This window comes from Tachyglossus aculeatus, chromosome 16 (assembly GCF_015852505.1).
Source record: "Tachyglossus aculeatus isolate mTacAcu1 chromosome 16, mTacAcu1.pri, whole genome shotgun sequence".
Classification (NCBI taxonomy): Eukaryota; Metazoa; Chordata; class Mammalia; order Monotremata; family Tachyglossidae; genus Tachyglossus; species Tachyglossus aculeatus.
The window spans coordinates 36443044-36464575 of record NC_052081.1 but is presented as its reverse complement, the minus strand read 5'-3'; the positions used below and the strand labels follow the sequence as shown (position 1 = coordinate 36464575).

The following is a 21532-nucleotide window of genomic DNA, read 5'->3' as shown; positions in this document are numbered from 1 at the left end:
CCTGACTTCTAGTTCCGGGGATGGCCGGTTCTTTGGCGATGATCTTTCAAGAACCACAGTAAGAATGAGAGAGATAAGCTATCCAAGGAAGGCAAAGGGAGGCGCAGTGAGACTCGGATGGTGCTTTGACTAAAAGAGCTGGCCTAGTGGGCCCGAGGCTTGCGTCGGGGCCGTTACCTGATGGAGGGGGTCGCGGTGACCCAGTCACCCCCAATGAATGTGCTTCTCACGGAAGAGAGTCTGTGACCTTTCTCTGATCCCAAAAGGTTAACATTAAAGGACAGAGTAAGACAGCGGATTCCCTTCTTAATTAACATTTTTATTAAATAACCCATTTCAAATAATGGTTAAATTCTCTAAATTTATATCATTCTATTAACCATAATCTAATCTCATTAACCTTGAAATCCCAGTCTTAACTACCCAATTCTATACACCATGGTACTATCTACTAAACTAATTAAGTGACCTTCAAACTACTTCTCCTCCATATAAAGTCATTATTTTTTTTGCTCATAGTTCTTTCTCGGGTCTCTCATGTTATCTTTCTCCCGTGAACTCTGTTCTTGAAAGCTCCTCTTCCGGAAAGGCCTCTCTTATCAAAACTGTACCGTTTTCTGGCATATTCTTCACTCGGTACTTCATTTAAAATAGTTCCTACTTCCCTTCCGCTTGCACGCTCACTCCCTCTACTCTGTCCTAAATATCTTCTGCATCTTGGCTTCAAAGGTCACCTCTCATCTCTCTGAGATGGTTTCAAAGCTATGAGCAGAGATCAGGCTACACAATCCCCCTCCCACCCGACAATAATGGGGGGAGTGTGAGGAAGTCCCCCCCAGGCTGCTCTGAAGCTGTGCCCTTCAGATTTAATGCCACTCCTCAAAGTGCTTATTCTAGAAACCTCTCCCCCTCCTTTCCCAGGTCCCTACGGCAGGCTTAAGGAACAAGAGCTTCACTGTTCGCCGCTGTTTGGCTTTTTTTCTTTTCTTCCGATACTCTGGCCAAATGAAAAAGGATTACAGATCTGTCATTTCCCATTTGCTTAATTTAGGAATGATCACCCAAAAGATATTTCTTGTCCTGGAAAAAAAAATAGTGCAGAGATACTGCACTGGTATTTTGGGTTATCTGGAGAGGTTCGGAGGGGACTCCTTTTTCTCCAAGACATGAAGAAGATTTGATCTTTTCTCTGGGTCTTTGGCCGCACGAACGCAGCATCCACAGGGCACACCGGGAGCTGACGTGATTTGCCTTCCCGACTAGTTACGATCACAGGTAGGGAGTGGGACTAGAGTACCCCACTCCAATTCTCCCTCTGCGTCCCTACGGTTGCTTGGCTAGGTCAGAGCAGATTCTGAAAAAGATGCATTAAAACTGAGGTTGAGGGCTTTTTCTAGCATGCCTGAAGCTTTAAAAATTCCAGTCCTAGAAAAAACATTAATGGGAGTGGCCCGGGGCTGGCTCATCATCTCTAGAGGACCTGGGTTCTAATTCTAATCCCAGCTCTGCCACTTGTTTGCTGTGGGATTTGGGGCAAGTCACTTAACTTCTCTGTGCCTCAGTCACCTCATGTGTAAAACGGGGATTCAGACTGTGAGCCCCATGTGGGACGTGGACTCTGTCCAACCTGATTAGCTTGTATCTACTCCAGCTCTTAGTACATTGCTTGGCACACAGTAAGCGTTTAACAAATACCATTTTTTTTAAAAAAGAGCACAGGCCTGGGAGTCAGAGGACCTGAGTTCAAATTCTGCCTCAGCCCCTTGCCTGCTGGTTGACTTTGGGCAAGTCACTTGGCTTCTCTGTGCCTCAGTTTCCTCATTGGAAAAATGGGGATTCAAAGCTTGTTCTCCCTCCAACTTAGGCTTCAAGCTCCATCTCCAACCTGATTAACTCGTATTTAACCCAGTGCTTAGAATACAGAGTAAGTGCTTAACAAATACCATAATAATTATTTTTTACTATTTGAATATCTGTGCTAATTCTATTTCCCTCCTTTCTGGCATTAGGCTGTAGTACTTCTTGCATTGAGCCTGGCTCATTTTTTTCTTTATAACCCTCAGAGCAGATAATTCAAGGCTCTGTCGCAGCCCTTTCACTGACTACTATCTACTTCGGGAAGGGAATACTTTTTTTTTTAATGGTCTGTTAAGCACCTACTATGTGTCAAGCACTGTTCTAAGCACTGGGGTAGATACAAGGTAATCAGGTTGGGTGCAGTCCTGTCCCACTTGGGGCTCACAGTCTTAATCCCCGTTTTACAGAGGCACAGAGAAGTGAAGAGACTTACTCAAGGTCACAGAGCAGACAAATGGTGGAGCCGGGATTACAGCCCAGATCCTTTTGACGCCCGGGTTCTAACCACTAAGACCTGCTGCTATCCATGGGATAGTGGTATACCTAGAGAACCACAGTGTTCAGCTTTAATTGTTTGGTTGATTACTGGGCTAATTCCAAGCTAATTTGGATTTTGCCTTCATGTATTCAGGTAGAAACCCATAAGCAGATTTTATTAAGGACCCTGCCTGGGTCGCGAAGAGCAAAAAAGACAGGCAGAAGACCATAAGAAAAAATTGAGACAATTCTAGGAAGTGATTATTTGCTTGCGATAAAAACTGTCGGGCAGTCTGAAGATAGATCGGCGACAGATGCTCCGGGAGAAAGGAAAGAAGACCATTTAAGAAGGAAATGGAAAGAGGCTGCAGAACACTCATTGGGATTCAAATCTGAGTCCTTCACTTCCAAAGAGCCAAGTTCAGAGAAAGGCAAATAGGGTGGCATCTTTGGAGCCAAGCACCATATGGTAATCAAGAGAGATGGCATCATTTCTTTCGATGCTGTTACATTTCGCACAAAATTCTACTCAGATGCCCTCAGTGTACACTGCGACACTAACACATCTCTGTAAGGCAAACCGAATGTTTAAAGGGGCACTCGGGATGAAGAAGTATAAGGCTGCTTTGGGGAGCGTGCGGGATACGTGAACCTGTTTACCACTCTTTTAGGAGGATATAGCTCTTGAGAGTCTGGTTTACAGCAGTTTTCCTTCCCAAATTAATAGATGATGAGAGACAGAACTTATAATTCCTCGGTACCCAGCGGGGGCCCTTCTGTTAGAGGAGCACCCCCACTGGGAAACCAGACTGAGGTAGCAGGAAGCAGACACCAACCCTGAGGGCAGGGGAGGTAACCAAAAGGCGCACACAGACTCAGAAAAAAAAAACCTGACTGGACTGCTGGTGTGTTCAATGGCTCTCTTTGCTCCTTCTCCAAGAGGTCCAGAGATCCATAATAGGGTCAGAAAGTCTCCACCCACCCACCACCAAGGCAACACCCCTGCTGTGACTTGGACATATTCATGCTTACTGCAATAACCCTTTCCAAGTGACCAGATGACAGCTAACGCCCATCGATTTCAGTTTTCAAGGTGGCGGAGGGAAAAAAACTCCAGTTTTGTAAATGATGCTTTTACACATGAGAATGAATTCTTTGACGGTTCAGGGGCCCCGATTTCGAAATTCTTCCCATCAGGCCCACTGAAACCAGTGAGGTGGAAATCCTCTCTCGGTCTTTGTTTTGCCAACCCGACAGCACTACCCCCACCCTCTCACCTGCACCCCCTCTCCTGTGAGGGCCGAGCAAGACTGGATCTGCCAGACTCGGTCGCGGATTGTGTGCAGGTTAAGTCCTTCGGCAATCTCGGAGGCAGGGGCGGCCGTAAGCAAATCCTGTTTATTAGCGAAGATGAGCACTGGAACGCTGCTTAGTTTTTCTTCATCCAGTAATTCGGCTAACTCCTGTATCATTTTGGAAAGGGACGAAGAAACGAAAAAACCCAACCACCCAGTGTTAAACCAGCAGCTCTTTGACCTTGCCTCTAATTTGAAAAATATTTAGGGCAAATGCTGAATGTGAATCTTCCAAGTGAGGCTTAGATCAGATTACCAGACAGTCAAGCTTCACAGGATATCTTTGCCCGCAGTTCATATAAATGCCTTTTCAACAACATTTTATGGGGGCATTCCGAACTCTGAAATTAGCAAAGAAGCAGCGTGTCCCATTGGAAAGAACACAGGCCTAGGAATCGGGGGACCTGGACTCTAATCCCAGCTTGGCCACTAGTTTGCTGTGTGATCTCTGGCAAGTCACTTCACTTCTCTGTGCCTGTTTCCTTATGTGTAAAGTAGGGATTCAGTACCTGTTCTTCCTCTACTTAGACTGTCCCCCAATCAATCAATCAATTGTATGTACTGAATGCTTACTATGTGCAGAGCACTGTACTAAGAACTTGGGAGAGGACAATACAATGTTGTTGGCAGACCCGTTCCCTGCCCACAACAGGCTTACAGTCTAGACGGGACCTGGGGACAGTTCCATGGAGGGACAAGGATTAATTTGGATCTACCCCAGCACTTAGAACAGTGCTTGACATACTAAGCGCTTAACAAATACCCTAATTATTATCATTAGCAAATGTTTAGAGTTTAGAGGCTATGATTCTTTTGTCAATTTCTATCCTCCTCGCTTAGTGGTATTTACTGAGCACTTACTGTGTGCAGAGAGCACTGTACTACGTGACTGGGAAAATACAATACAATAGAATTAGCAGACAAGATCCCTGGCCTCAAGGAGCTTTCGGCCCAAAGCATACAGACAAGTCCAACGGCCCTAAACAGAATTTTTCAGGGTGTCCTTTGGCCTACCGCTCTCACATTCATCACCAAACCTCAGGAACATGCTGTAAGTGAAGTTCTGAGGCAGAGTGTGACTCTCAACTGCTATTAAGCATCCTTGTAATAATAATAATAATGGAATTTGTTAAGCGCTTACTGTGTGCCAGGCACTGTACTAAGAGCTGGGGTGGATACAAGCAAATTGGGTTGGACACAGTCCCCGTCCCACGTGGGGCTCACAGTCTCCATCTCCATTTTACAGATGAGGTAACTGAGGCACAGAGAAGTGAAGTGACATACCCAGGGTCACACAGCAGGCAAGTGGCGGAGCCAGAATTAGAATCCACGACCTCAGTGATAGCACTGTTGGGTCTGAGTATTTTTGCCACTCTTGCTCAGCTCCAGCAGTGCATCCTTATTGTTATTTTGAGCCCTGGACTGTTCAGATGGTCAGCAATATACTCCACATTAGGCTGGATAGCCACTTGCTACTCCTCTCTTCTGGCCGTCTCACTACCTGCATGTCCTGAATCCTGAGCCCTTTGATTTCACACTGAACTGTCCAACTGGAGGTAGTGAGTGGGAGGGAGGGCAACCCCTTTCCATGCCTCAAGTTTGTGCCCCATTTCTGTTGCGGTTCTGTGGGTGCTGAATTGTGTTTCAGAAATATAAAAGTCCTGCAAAGAGAGGCTCTTCTAACTTGAGGTGGGAACTATCTGAAACTGATGAGCCTGCACAGGATGAGATGTTTGCTTGGTCAGTTTTTTTTTTTCCAATGTACTAAATCTAATCTGCCCACCAGGATTTAAACAGATGTCTATTATGTCTTTTTGGAGTCAGCACAAACTTGGACGGCCCTAATGTGAGTTTAGAGTAGCTACGGCCTAGAAGCCCAGGATTCGAAGGACTTCTATATACATGTTAAGTGAAGTTGGCATGTACAGGTAGTCCAGAAAGCCTGGTATGAAAGGGAGAAGCTAATGTGTTTTCAAATAAGGGGATCTAAATGTCTACCCTGCTGGATTTCCAGAGCTCTAAGGGGCATCATGGAGGTTTAAAGTATTTTTGTCCTAACCTGGGCTGTAAGCGAAGAAAGTGGTTAATATGTTTGGTTTTGTTCTCTGTCTCCCCCTTCTAGACTGTGAGCCCACTGTTGGGTAGGGACTGTCTCTATATGTTGCCAACTTGTACTTCCCAAGCGCTTAGTACAGTACTCTGCACACAGTAAGCGCTCAATAAATACAATTGATTTATTGACTGATTAGACTGTAAGGTCGTTGCTGACAGGGAACATTTCTACCAAATCTGTTGTATTGTACCCTCTCAAGCTCTTAGCACGGTGCTTGGAACACAGTATGTGCTCAATAAATACTACTGACTGACTGGGCTACTCACCAATTGCCTCAGCCTCCCCAGAGAAGACCCTGCTCTTAGGCAGAGGGAGTTGTTCTGCTTGGGGGTGAGATTTATCTACACCAAGTTGATGGTGAGTTTCGAGCCATTTTGCGCAATCCATTTCTTTTTTCTATATATAACTCAGGAGTAGAGGATATGCTTGCCCTCAGAGAGAAACTGGATGGCTCAGGAGAGCAGTGTCAAATCCATGCCCCTGGTCTCCAGGCTCAAGTTAACTGTGATCCAGGCCCTTCAGTAGGCCAGTTTGATGGACTGAACCAGAGAGTTCTCGATCCAGGGCCTACAGAGATAGTAAAGCAATCCACATCCCCAAAACCCACTCCAAAAAAGACCTTGGGAAGGCCCAGTGAAAAGGCCTTTTTCCTCTTCCCCTCCCCATCGCCCCCGCCCTACCTCTTTCCCCTCCCCACAGCACTTATATATATGTTTGTACAGATTTATTACTCTATTTTACTTGTACATATTTACTAGTCTATTTATTTTGTCAATTATGTGCATCTAGCTTTACTTCTATTTATTCTGATGACTTGACACCTGACCACATGTTTTGTTTTGTTGTCTGTCTCCCCCTTCTAGACTGTGAGCCCGTTGTTGGGTAGGGACCGTTCTCTATATATTGCCAACTTGTACCTCCTAAGCGCTTAGTACAGTGCTCTGCACACAGTAAGTGCTCAATAAATACGACTGAATGAATGAATGAATGAACATGTACTTGGGAGTTAGAAGTTCTGGGTTCTAATCCTAGCTCTGCCAATTGCTTGCTGTGTAATCCAGGGCAAATCACTTCACTTCTCTGTCCTTCAATTTCCTCAACTGTAAAATGGGGATTCAATACCTGTTCTCCCTCCTACTTAGACTGTGAGCCCCATGTGGGACAGAGACAGTCCAAGCTGATTGACTTGTATCTACCCCAGTACTTAGAACAGTGTTTGAAAATACAGTAATACTTAACAAATATAATAATAATAATAATAATAATAATAATGACAACAACAATAAGGGTAATAATAAAAGGCTGTGAGACTTTTCCTGACCTCTCACTTGGGGGGACCTGCTTCCATTGACTCAAGGAACAAGAGAATGGTGCCTTTTCACATCCTTCTCACCCACTCTTCTCTATAGCTGAAACCAGCAACCTATCGAAGTAACTTTGAGGGGGAGCCCGTGTTTGCAACTGAACCTAGGCTCGAGGGGGTGCTTCCTTCCTTGGCTTGGGAACAAGAGCACCTTTTATTTGGGCTCCACATTTCTTGAAGCCCCTTTAAACTTTTTAGATTTAACCCTCGGGACAGTTAAGTCAATATTTGAAAGATGTAAATAGAATTCCTCAGTAAAGAGTTCCTCTGGGTTGGCTTTTGGCAGGCCTGGAAAAAAAAAAAAACCTGAAGAGGTTTTAACCTTCAGTGTTAAGTTCCATTTGCTCGTGTCTTATCCGTTTAATTTGATTATGCCTTTTTTGTTTAAAGGACTCGGTCTACTAATTTTCTTTTTTAGACAAATGGTACTTTTGCCTGGTTGCCAGAAGGACCGTCTTGTTTGAACTGCAAAGGTTAAACAAAAAAATAACTTCCTAACTCTCAAACATTTACATGGCAGATTAATGGCTACTCAGTTATTTGGAAAATATTTAGACAGAGAAATTATTTACCTGGCCCGTCTCTTCGAATCTTTTTCTGTCTGCGCTGTCGATAACATATATCTACAAAGGAAGCAGGGAAGCGTTTATTAGTAGGTATAGAAAAATATCCGGTTGCTTATAGAAATGGATCTGAGCTCAGTAGAGTACCCAGATGCCTACCTCACGGCATTCACCCATGTGGACAGGCTCCATCTCATGAGGAGAAACAGAAGAAAATGGAGGTGATATTCAGAAAATACCTCCTCGCCGACAGAAGCCATTGTGAAACCAGGCAATCCTAAAGGCATCATTTTGAGTCGTTCAAAAACAAATGACCAGATCAGAAGAGTGCTCTGCACACAGTAAGCACCCAATAAATACCATTGATTGATTAACTGATTGAAGAGGCAGAATGTAGGCAACGTTCTTTTACCGGCTGCAGAGCATGAGGAAAGTGAGAGAGTAGGCGTCTTCCATCTCTAATTTCTGAGGGTCAGAAGCTACTCTTGCCTCAGGGCACCAGGAAAGGATGGGAAAGACTTGGATGCTAGAAAAAAACAGACTTGGGGATTCAATACCAATCCCCAGGCCCAAATTTCTTTTAAAGAATTAAAAATTGTAATTAAAACAATGGAATAATGAGAAATCTCATTAAGAAAGTGCATCCTCAATGAGAAGCAATATCAAAACTATCACTTTCAAACATGCTAAATTACACGAATGGGTACACAGTCAGCACTGTGCGTAGGCAATCTTGCATGCACGTCAAATTCTCTGCACTTCATGCCAAAACCAGACTCCCTCCTGAAACAAAACCAATTAAAATTCTTCTGCTTAATGCACTGTCATCTAGTCACCAACAGACAAATACCAGAAACCAAGTTCAGCCTGAACCATTACATAAATAATACATGCTCTCAAGAGTACCCTACACCTCTAACTTCCTTTTTGAGGGGAGGAATGAGAAGAGGGGGAGGAGGAATAATTATCTTTGACTCTGGGTTTTTATGGCCTGGTTATTATTATTACTCACCATAGTTTGCTCATTGCTAACAATATGCAAGGTGCTCTGCAGAACATGGAATTAGATTTACGCTCTCTGCCTGTTGGGATTCCCAATTTAAAATTGACAGACGAGACATAAATATATCGTTGTCCTTTGTATTCAAAGATGATGCCACCGATGGGAAAATTTGCCCATGGGTGAGAGTGTGGCTGAAAAGATGGATGTGGATGGATGGTCCTGGTTCACACAAAGATTGTCCCTTTTTATGCTGAACATGATGGCTGTTTTCAGTGCCTGGCACTAGGCTCATTTTTGCTTCTTAATCTCACAATCTTCTTGAGGTTTTATTTTGAAAAGAACTCCCCACTCCCCTTCCAGCTGTACTATAATACTAGAGTTGCTTTCCTGAAGGACCTCCTTTTATGGAAAAAAAAAATAATGTTGAGAAACCATCGATTCAGTGGGAATTAATGGGTTAGAGACTACGTGGTGGAAAGATATCACTGTAGTCTCATGGAAAGAGCATTGGCTGGGGAATCAGAGGACCTGGGTTCTAATTCCAGCTTCATTACTTGCCTCCTATGTGACCTTGGACAGGTTACTTAACTTCTCTATGCCTCAGTTTCCTATCTGTAAAATGGATATTCAATAACTGTCCTCCAAATCCCTTAAACTGTGAGCCCCATGTGGGACAGGAACTGCATCCCACCTGAATATCTTGTCTCTACCCCAGTGCTTAGTACAGTGCTTAGAATATTGTAAGTGCTTAACGGATACCACAATTTTTATTTTTATTGTTACCACCATTATCTGACATTGTTTGACACACATTCCTATATTACTGCTGCGTATGTTTTCTTTTATAATAACACTCAGTAAGAGCTGTTTTTCTGCATTAAATACAGCATCCCACAGTTTCAAAGACACAAGGCAACACAAAGTATGGTGTAGTCCCCTAAAGCTGGGTCTTTACAGTAAGACTAGGCACTGAATGGTAAAGTACAGCTAGTTAAAGGTAGTGCAGTTTCACAGGGCAGAGGAAAAAGCCGGGAAAAGTAGCAGAGGGTCACTGTGACGCCATGGGCGGACACCAAACTGTTTCTTACAGGGCTGAATCTCTGTTCATCATCATCATCAATCGTATTTATTGAGCGCTTACTGTGTGCAGAGCACTGTACTAAGCGCTTGGGAAGTACAAGTTGGTAACATATAGAGACAGTTCCTACCCAGCAGTGGGCTCACAGTCTAAAAGGGGGAGACAGAGAACAAAACCAAACATACTAACAAAATAAAATAAATAGAATAGATATGTACAAGTAAAATAAATAGAGTAATAAATATGTACAAACATATATACATATATACAGGTGCTGTGGGGAAGGAAGGAGGTAAGATGGGGGGGATGGAGAGGGGGACGAGGGGGAGAGGAAGGAAGGGGCTCAGTGTGGGAAGGCCTCCTGGAGGAGGTGAGCTCTCAGTAGGGCCTTGAAGGGAGGAAGAGAGCTAGCTTGGCGGATGGGCAGAGGGATTGGGGGCATTCCAGGCCCGGGGGATGACGTGGGCCGGGGGTCGATGGCGGGACAGGCGAGAACGAGGTACGGTGAGGAGATTAGCGGCGGAGGAGTGGAGGGTGCGGGCTGGGCTGGAGAAGGAGAGAAGGGGGGTGAGATAGGAGGGGGCGAGGTGAGGGACAGCCTTGAAGCCCAGGGTGTTTTGTTTTGTTGTCTGTCTCCCCCTTCTAGACTGTGAGCCCATTGTTGGGTAGGGGCCGTCTCTATATGTTGCCGACTTGTACTTACCAAGCGCTTAGTCCAGTGCTCTGCACACAGTAAGCGCTCAATAAATATGATTGAATGAATGAATGAAAGGACGAGCTCCAATCTGATCTGGAGGCGATGCAGAGCTGGAGAAATGACAGTGAGTGGGGTGACTGGGTCAGCTCAGGGAAGGCTCTCTGTCACAGCAGAGCAGCTGCCCCAGACCTCCTAGCTTTTAGGGGGCTCACTTCAAGGCCTAGATGACCCTCTTTAGTACCCTGAAATTCACAAATGCCTGGGTCGCTTCCAAATCTGCATGGAAATGAGAAGACTTACTTGTGCAAACTTGGAGCACATGTTTTACCTTGTGCCTGACCAGAGGCACAGCTGGGGCTCTGAGTCAAAGCCCATAACAAACTGTTCAGTCCACTGCATTCTGAACTGACTGGAGAGTAGGGAGTGGAGAGAAGGACACGTTGTGAGGAGAAAGTGCCAGTTTTGAGAGAGATCTGTTTTCTTATTCGATATTTTTACGGTACACATCCTTCATTATGGCAATTGTGTTTTCAAAATAATTGTTTTCTCAATCTACACATATCTAGTTTTCATAGTCTTTGGCTTAGCACTTGGCAGTGAAGAATTAGGAAATGGCTGTACAATAATTCCAAGGGGAAAACCTATAAAAACGGATGCTATATTTAAACCAAGAAATGGGTCAAGTGAGTAAACCAGTCTCTAGTAATCCCACAATTTTTTTCCCCCTAAAGCTTTGCCTTTTTTTCTCTTAGAAGAATCCAATCTTTTTATCCTCATTTTTAATAACAGTGTGGCCTAGTGGAAAGAGCCCAGGCTTGGGTGTCAGAGGACCTGGGTTCTAATCCTGGTTCCGCCACTCGTCTGCTGTGACACCTTGGGAAAGTCACTTTGCTTCTCTGGGCCTCAGGTTCTCTCAAAATGGGGATTCAATACCTGTTCTCCCTTCTATTTAAGAGTGTGAGGCCCGTGTGTGGGACCTGATGATCTTGTCTCTACCCCAGTGCCTATCATGGTGCTTGACACATAGTAAGCACTTAACGAATATCACTATTATTATTCTAATGTTTCTCTATTCCCTTTACCATAGCTTCCTACCATTTGCCGAAAAGTGGTAGCCTTTTGACGTTCTCTTATTTCCTACTTTCTGTCAGCCACCACATATACGGGAATTAAAGTCCCTCTCTCTCTTCAGTGACACAGCACCATAAAAGGGGACAGTTCTGGATCCAAAGCCTGTATCTCTTGGACCTAAAGGAGTGAGTGTTTTTTTTTAATGGCATTTGTCAAGTGCTTACTATGTATCAAGCACTGTTCTAAGCGCTGGGGTAGATACAAGTTTATCAGGTTGGACACAATCCCTCTCCCATATGGAGGTCGTAGTCTTAAGTGGGAGGGAAGAGGGTTGAATTCCCATTTTAGAGTTGAGGCAACTGAGGCATAGAGAAGCTAAGTGACTTGCCCAAGGTCACAAAACAGGCAATTGTCAGAGCTGGGATTAGAACCCAGGTTCTCTGACTCTCCGGCCTGTGCTCTTTCCACAAGGCCACGCGGCAAGTTGAGTGTCTGCCAACTCTTCCACCTTATGGAACAAGACAAACCGAGTTACCAACTAAATCTATCAACTTTAAACTTTAAGACTACGGCACAGCACTGCCACTTAGAAATTTTCCTGAGGCATAGCCCTGATCTGTCTGCTGGGTCATTATTTCCACTCTTATTTGTGAGAGAAAAGGAGAATGGAAAATATATTTCCTGGTGTGATATAGTCCATAGAAGTACAGATGCTTTTTGATCATCCTGGGAGCTGTTTATCCAATTTGTGGATTATCCAGGCCCTTTACTTTTTCTCCTCTCCAACCTGCTGCCTTTTGCCATTCTGCTGCTCATTAGCACCTCCACCAGAAGGCCAGGTGAAGGAAGATGGAAGTATTAGCTACAATGAGGCCTCTGGGTTATTAACAATGGATTTTATGTACTTCTGCTCCCCCTGCCCCCCATTAATACAAAAAGCTGGAACTGATTGTAATAAAGATATCATAGTGAAGGCCACTACTTGGCTTCATGAGTTTTAAAGCACATTTGACCTCAGTGCTCAGTAAATACCACTGATCGCCATGAATTTGGTTATTTCTACCACCCTCCTACAGCTTCCAGTCACTGCTAAAAAAACTGCCCTCCCAGTCTCATCTACATCATCATCATTACCATTCTATATTATAATACAACAATAACAGTAATAGTTATCTTTAATGACGATGGTATTTATTAAGTGCTTACTATGTGCAAGCACTGTGTTGGGATTTCTCACCTTCCTACTCTCACTCCCTTCTCTTACTCTGACTCAACCTCCATTTTGTCTATTCCCCCCCCACCTCCTCAGTTATCTGCTTCTTTTCACTGCTCAACTCTTCTGACCTCAGGCTTCACCCCAACTCAGTCCTTCATCATCATGGACACATACTATACCTAATCCTCTCCCAGCTACGTTCCATCTAGGACCTTACGCACTTCAACCTGCCATTGTCTGACTATAATTTTCTGACCTGCCACCTCATCCATAACCCCACTCTGATGAATTCAATCCTCTCCCTCTACCATGACTTATAAACCTTGGACTCACTCTACTCCCCCAACACTATCACACTCCCCCTGAACTCCCTGACAGCCCTCTCACTCCTTGATGTGAGAGTCCACACCCCCAACTCTGCTTTCTCCACTGATTCTGTTGTCCTCCTGCCCCTTCTCTTCCCTGCTCTTGCAGCTTTTTCTCTTGTTCAAAAACTCCTTTCCCTCAGCTCTCGCTCCCTTACTCATCTCCTCACTTTTTTCCCACTCCAATCCAGCCCCCACACTTCACTCCTCTGATACTGCTCTTTGCTTCTCTCCTAAAATACAGTCCTGAATTTCCTCCTGCCTCCAGGACATCTCCATTTGGCTCTGAGTAAAATTCAACATATGTACAACTGAACTTCTCATCTTCCCTCCTAAACCCACTCCTAATTTTCCTACCACTGCGGATAACACTTCCACCCTCCCTATGCCAGAAGTCTAAAACCTTGAGGTTGTCCTTGTCTTTCTGCACATAGTCAATCTACTGCTAAATCCTGCTAGATCTTGTTATATACAACATTTCCTGGATCCTGTCCTTTCTCTCCACTGGTCCACTTTCTCACCACTTTCCAGCTGCCACTTACCACCCTGGTCATAGTGGGTCTATTGTAGACACTCCCCCCCTCCCCCTCCAATCTATACTACCCATTGCTTCATGGATCATCTTCCTGAAAAGTCAGTGTGCACCTATCTCTCCCCTCCTCAAAGCCCCCAGTCTTCTCATTTCCCTCTGAATTGAGCAAAACTCTTCCCAACTGCCTTCGAGGCTCTCTGCCAACTCTCTCCATCTTACATACTGACTCTCTTTACCCTCTACTCCCCAGTAAGCTAAGCTAACAATCTAACTGTACTACGATCTCAACACTCCCGCTTCCATTCCCATGCTCATAATAATTAATAATAATATTTGTGATGTTTGTTATGCACTTACTATGAGCCAAGCACTGTTCTAAGCACTGGCATAGACACAAGCTAATCAAGGTTGGACCCAGTCCCTGTTCCACATGGGGCTCACTGCCATAATCCCCATTTTATAGATGAGATAACTGAAGCACAGAGAAGTTAAGAGACTTGTCCAAGGTCACCCAGAGACAAATGTTTCCTTGGCCTGGAAATCCTCCTCTCCACTCTCCCCTGCAACTAAAAAAATCTACCGGATCACAGCTCTCCCCATTTTTAGAGTCCTCTTAGAATGCTGCCTCTTTCAGAATGCAAATCACAACACCCTAGCTGTGTTACTCCGACAGTCACCCATAGCACCTATAAATTATGAATATATATGCATATTTTATTTGGACTTTCATTTAAATAGTCAATTACTTATTCCGCTATTTCATTCTGGTATACTTGAACTTACTGCTGTAATCTCTTGCACACTTTTTTTACATTTTTATGGTATTTATTAAGTGCTTACTATGTGCCAGGTACTGTACTAAGCGCTAAGCGCTGAGGTAGATACAAACTAATCAGGTTGGACACAGTCCATGTCCCACATGGGGTTCACAGTAGTAATCCTCATTTTACAGATGAAGGAGCTGAAGCAGAGAAAAGTTAAGTCACTTGCAAATAACTTTTGTCAATCATTCTCCCCTTTTAGATTGTCAGCTTCTTGAGGGCAAGGAAGCTATGTCTAGTTTCTGCTGTCCTCTCACAACCACTTAGTACATTGCTCTGCAGCTCATCAGGTGCTTAACTAATTCCAGCAATTAACTGGTGATTACCACAGTTAAACACTATTTTATCCTTATGTATTCAAACTACTATTTGTTATAGTCTATTTGTAGCCACCCCAGTACTTAGTACAGTGCCTGGCACATAGTAAGCACTTAACAAGTGCGATAGGTATTATTATTATTATTGTTAATACATAATTTTCCTACCTGTCTCCCTGACTAGATGCTGTATCCCCAGTGGGGAAGCTCTGTGCACTCTCCCAAGTGCTTAGTACAGTGCTCTGCACACAGTAGGTGCTTAATAAATACTACTAATGATGATGCTGATAAATAATACTAAAAGGATTAAAATCAATAGAGCTTCTTGATAGGACAGACAATGGGAAACATAGCTTTAGCTGTGGAGGAACACTTGGAAAAACACATTTTTCTACTTGTTCTGAATAGTTAGACAGTGACTGCATCTCCTACCAGCCAGAAGAAACAGTGAAGGTATCCCTGCTCTTTCCTCCTTAAACGCAGGCAAGTTTTATTTTTTGATTCTCCCCCCAAAGTTAAGAGATAATGAAGGACGAGATGGTTTCGAAATGCTCAAACGCAAACATCTCGCTTCAAAGATTTCAAATGTCAGACCAACATAATCTGGTCTCCGGCTTAATAGGACTTTTCCAACTTTACAGTTGAAGATTTCACATGCGAAACCCAGTTCCAAACTGCTGCAATATCTTTGGCATGGTAGTGCTGTGTTGTCACAAAGCTTGTAATCTAACACTGGGGAGTCAATGGCTCCCCACCCAGTGCCTCCTCTCAAAAGGGACTGGAATAAGAAAATATTGAGTCCCGGTCCAAGATTTAGTCTTGCATTCTACGTCTTATGCCTCTGTACTGAGGCTCCTCTAGTGCTGTTGTGCTGAACTGATTGTTGTGTGAATGTGGGTTGTTTCTCTTACGCGTAGCCAAAACAACTTGCGTACGACACAACTTTCTGTTTCACAACCTAGAAAACAGATTCGCTAATTTCAACAACTCTGAACTGAAAACCCTTTCCAGGGTCCCTTGAAGGGTTTCCTTTTGAGGCTTACCCTGGCTTCTTGGCAGGTATCAGCAATCAAAGACCATCCGCCTTTAAGTATTGCCATCACTGGGCCTTACATAAGCTGGCAACTTGGAGGTGAAAGTCTCATTTCCCTTGGACACTCAGCTTAACTCATCTCTCTCCATTTCTGATCAATGAAACAATAGAAAATCCCCTGGCCAGCCTGTTTTTGTTCCAAAATTAATCATTTTAGTTTAAGATTAATATTACCATTTAATCATAACTAATAAAATAGTAAACTTGTGTGTAAAATGAGGTCACCCCCTCCTCTCGGTCCCTGAATGGTTGAGGCCTGAAGGACAAGACTTAAGGAGAAGAAGGCTATGTTTTCTTTTTCCTTTCTTTTTTCCACCTCCTAGCTTCCTTTTTCTTGTTCTCCTTTCCCACTCAAACCACAAATTTGGTACAGAGGCAGAACAGGAATTCCCCACCCCTCTAGTAGAAATAAAAGGGGCACCTGGTGTTTTACGTTTCCTTATTTTAACTCATTAATTTTTACTTTGTCTAACGCTACGTACACATACCTATAAGTGGGCTGTTCCGCTTTTTTAAAAAAAGGTATTTGTTAAGTGCTTACTATGTGCCAGGCACTCTACTAAGTGCTGGGGATACAAGTTAATTAGGTTGGACACAGTCCATGTCTCACATGGGGTTCACAGTCTTAATTCCCATTTTACAGATGAGGTAACTGAGGCACAGAGAAGTGAAGTGACTTGCCTACGGTCACACAGCAGTCAAGTGGTGGAGCCAGGATCAGAACCCACTCCCAGGCCCAGATTCTTTCCACTAGCCCATGCTGCTCCTTGTGTGCAGGGATTACGTCGAACAACTCTATTTGTACTTTCCCAAACATAGAGTACAGTGCTCTGTACAGAGTAAGTGCTCAATAAGTACCACTGACTGATTGATTGATTCCAACCATCAGAGAGTAAGCTTTTGCAGATCTATGTAGAGTGGGGTGGTGAGAGGAGGAGACTATCTTTCCCTTTACACTGTTAACCCCAAGTCATTCATTCATATTTATTGAGCTCTTACTGTGTGCAAAACATTGTCCTAAGTAAGCACTTGGGAGAATACAATATAATCAATCAATCAATTGTATTTACTGAGCGCTTACTGTGTGCAGAGCACTGTACTAAGCGCCTGGGAAGTACAAGTTGGCAACATATAGAGACAGTCCCTACCTGTGAGTGGGCTCACAGTCTAAAAGATCTAAAAGATCACAAACAGACACATTCCCTGTCCATAAGGAGCATGTGGTATAGGAACCTGATGATCCTGTATTTACTCCAGCGCTTAGTACAGTGCTTGGTGCATGGTAAGTGCTTAACAGCTTCCAGAGCCTAGGGTTAACGCCAAGCAACCCAAACCCGGCTGCACGAACTCTGTTATGAACGTTAGGCAGAGCTCATTTGGGGACGGGGCTGGGGCGGAGTCCCGGGTGCACCTCCCGGTAGCTCTACCAGGAGTGAAGTGGGCTCCGCTCTCCTTATAATAATAATAATAACATTTATTAAGCACTTACTATGTGCAAAGCACTGTTCTAAGCACTGGGGAGGTTACAAGGTGATCAGATTGTCCCACGGGGGGCTCACAATCTTAATCCCCATTTTACAGATGAGGTAACCTTATAACCCAGAGGTGCCGCGCCTTGGGAACCAAAGTGCCGTAGACCAAACACACGCTGTGGCCGAGAGCTGCAGATCAAAAACAAATTCCTTTCCCAGGATACCGACTTGTCGTTCTGGGCGGGGAGGCGAGGAGGAGTATGGAGTGGAGGGGCAGCGGGCCAAGAGATAGCCAGGCAGGGCCCGGGGGGCAGGGCTGGGAGCCCCACTTCTCCCTCCTTGGCCCAGGCCCGAAAGGGCTGCAGTGGTACACTGAAACCTGCCATGGTGGCAAAATAATCAACAATAAAGTATATGTGCATAAGGAGGACGGAAAGTGAAGAAGGACTGAATGTACTGTGGTTTGTGAGCCGCAGTCTGGCCAGCTGCGACAACACTGCCGCTTGGCCTCAAAGAAACACGTGCGAGGTGTGTTGCGGAGGGCTAGAGGCCAGACGCCAACACTCAACAGGAAACTTTGGGAAGGGACTGAGAGGGAACGTGTTCTTCCGGCAGGGCTGTTGTGCACGCTGGAGCAGCAAAAGGAGAATTTGTCTCTCTAGCTCTCGTCCTTGTGAAGTAGGCATGCTGTTGCCTCTCTACAGGTGGAGACAGAGAAGCGTTGCATTTGCTTCCGCTGACTTGAACAGGAACACATGATTTAGTTTCAGCGCTAGGGTCGTCGACTTCCCATTTTGTTGTTGGAATCACTGGACCCTGCTTAAAAACGTCATTATTTTGCAAAGGTGGACATGGGCACAACATAGTCACAGAGTAATGAGCAAAACAGCCTCTGGAAGTTATGCCGGAGGTGCTTCCTTTGCAATCTGCGGCTTGCTGCCAGCCACGCTAATAAGTTTATGATGATTAATGTTCTAGCAGTAGAATTCCTGACAACAAGAACATCAGAGCACTAATGTCCCTAACACACAGTGGGGAAGACTGGGAATTAGTGCAGGAATAGGCGCTACTTACGAGCACATCCGTATTTTCAAAATAATTCCTCCAGTATGGCCTGATCTTCCTCTGTCCACCAATGTCCCAAACATTTAATTTAAAACCTTGAGACTGTACACTTTTGATGTTAAAACCCTGCAACAGAAAGAAGGCAAAAATCAGCTAGTTAAATTCTACCTGGGGGTCAGATATCTGACAGGGTCATATGTCGCAGTCAAAATCTCTCCCAATTCAGAGGTGCACAGCCAGATCAAACTATGGTACTACTGAGAATAATCAGCTCTGGAAGTAACGAGGAAGAGCTGATTAACTCCGTCCAACCTGATTAACTTGTATCCACCTCAGGGCTCAGAATTGTGTTTGACACATAGGAAGCACTTTACAAGGACCATATATATATTTTTTAAAAAAAATGCAGACCAAGAAGCCGCATTCAGAAGAGTGGAACCACCACCGCTCTTGAGGAGCCCGAGTAGGTAGGGAGTGACATCTTCAGAGGCGACTGGGGGCAGGCAGGAAGGAGGCTCCGCACAGGCAGTGGGGGAAAGGCCCTTTTGTTTAGAGCTCATTTGCTTAATTTTCTATTTCCATGAACCACTAAGAATGCTAACTTGGAGGGTCCCTGTACGGTTGGGTTAACTGGTGATGATGATGATGATGGTGGCGGTATCTGTTAAATGCTAACTATGTATCAAGCACTGTTCTAAGAGCTGGGATAGGTACAGGCTAATCAGGTTGGACCAGTCCATGTCCCACATGAGGCTCACAGCATTAATCCCCACTTCACAGATGCGGGAACTGAGGCACAGAGAAGTTAAGCGACTTGCCCAAGGTCACACAGCTGACAAGGGGCGGAGCTGGGATGAGAACCCATGTCCTTCTGATTCCCAAGCCCATGCTCTATCCACTAGGCCTCACTGCCCCCCCATTCAGCTTGGTATGGAAGCCAAACCATTTCTCAGCACCAGAGACTCTTTGGGTCAATGGTCTGATCCAGTGTGGCATTTTTTATGCTTCTCCTCCAGTCAATCAATCAATCACTCATATTTATTGAGTGCTTACTGTGTGCAGAGTACTGTACTAAGCGCTTGGGAAGTACAAGTTGGCAACATATAGAGACAGTCCCTACCCAACAGTGGGCTCACAGTCTTCTATCCCCGAATGAAACACAACCAAAGAACGTAAAGGAAAATGGTTTCACTAGACCGTTGAAGGGGTCAGGAAAAGGCATAGATATTTATATGCAGAGAAGCAAAGCGCTGTTTAATTTTCATTCCCAGACCAAAATAGTTGCAAAATGTATTTTTTGGCAACTCTACGCTCACATTATGGTGCTATTTCGAAACAATGTTACTGCCTCCCTAGCAAAACGTGAAACTATGTCTGCAAATTTAACCATGCAAACTGTGAATGTTAAGGTGTAGCATTTGAATCTCGTTTAGTTCTCTCAGCATTTTAGTTCATATTTTTGTGGGGATCCGATAATAACTTTGAATGCTACAGAGCGATTGCCCTGTCTTCCCTAATTTAGCCCTTGACACATTAATGTACGTTTTCAACGCTTCCAGGCTAGACTAGTGTAATTTCCTTTTCCTTGAGCTATACATGAAACCTGTTCAGAAGCAGCAAAATCACTTCTTTGGTAGCAGGTCAGTGACTCTGAGAAAGGGGTGAATCCAAGTCTTACTGTTGATATGGAAAATGCCAAGTAATCTAAGACAGTATCTTCCAGCCAGGAATATCCTAGTAGGGTCTCCTAACAGAGGTGACACCCTAACCATGCCCGTAAGGCAAACTTCTGTAGTGTTTTCTTTCCTAGGGATTATGTTGGCTTTAGATAATTTGATTTCTTTCATGCAAAAAGATTACTAAGGCTTTCTGTACACCTCTAAGTGTCCTAGCCATTCCTTATTTTATATACTCCGGCTCTCTCCCTTTACCCACTGGGGAGTTTCTAATGATGGAGGATGGAGGTGAGATATTATCCCAGACACTGTCTCCAAATAGCAAAAAGGGTTGAAAAGACAGAGTTCAACCTATCTGCACCAATCTCCTCTAGACTGTAAGACTTATGGGAAGGGAATGCGTTTTCCAACTCTGTTGATTTGTACTGTCCCAAGTGCAGCGTTCAATGTATATCAGTGATTGAGTGATTGATTTCCTTTCTATTTTAGTGCTACCACCAGGCCAGTGTCCCTGTTTGGTCATTCGAGGCCCAGGATTAAGGTATGGAGCCAAACCATCTTGGCATGCAGGACTTCTTCTGAAAGAGGATGGAATCGCAACTGAAAAGAGAGGGATGTGAGGAAATCTCCCGGCTTTCTTTGTCTTGCCTTTCAATCAATCAATGGTATTTATTAAGCACTTATTGTGTGCAGAGCACTGTAGTAATGGGTCTGTTTTATTGTTATACTGTACTCTCCCAAGTGCTTAGTACAGTGCTCTGCACAAAGTAAGCCCTCAATATATACCACTGACTGACTGAGCGCTACGGAGAGTTGGCAGACGTTGCCTGCCCACAAGGAGCTTACAATCTAGAGGGTGAGTCAGACATTAATAAATAAAATATGGATATGTACATGAGTGCTGTGGGGCTGAGCGTAGGAGAACAGTGCCAAAAGAAAACAGATCCAAGTGCATAGGTGACACAGAAGGGTGGGGAAAAGAGGGCTTAATCAGGGACGGCCTCTTGAAGGAGATGTGATAATAATAAATAATAATGATGGCATTTGTTGAGCACTTACTATGTGCCACACACTGTTCTAAGCGCTGGAGAGGTTATAAGGTGATCAGGTTGTCCCACGGAGGGGCTCACAGTCTTCATCCCCATTTGACAGATGAGGGAACTGAGGCCCAGAGAAGTGAAGTGACTTGTCCAAAGTCACACAACAGACAAGTGGCGGAGCTGGGATTTGAACCCACGACCTCTGACTCCAAAGCCCGGGCTCTTTCCACTGAGCCACGCCTTGAAGGCAGGGCAAGATGTGGTCAGTCATACATGAAAGGGGGGAATTCCGGGTCAGAAGGAGGACATGGGCGAGACATGGTTGGTGAGATCACTGACCTCAAGGTACAGTGAATAA

At 44.5% G+C, this 21532-nt stretch overlaps 1 protein-coding gene across 2 annotated transcripts in view; it reads right to left on the bottom strand.

Moving 5' to 3' along the window:
- The window catches only part of ARL3 (ADP ribosylation factor like GTPase 3), a 48742-nt gene that overhangs the window by 10925 nt on the left and 16285 nt on the right, over window positions 1-21532 (bottom strand). For both annotated transcript variants that reach the window (XM_038758130.1, XM_038758129.1), the window contains exons 3-5: window positions 18468-18584; window positions 7738-7788; window positions 3612-3797 (exon numbers count right to left, since the gene is read on the bottom strand). In XM_038758130.1, coding sequence (XP_038614058.1) covers window positions 3612-3797; window positions 7738-7788; window positions 18468-18584 — 354 coding nt within the window. The remainder of the gene's footprint in view (window positions 1-3611; window positions 3798-7737; window positions 7789-18467; window positions 18585-21532) is intronic.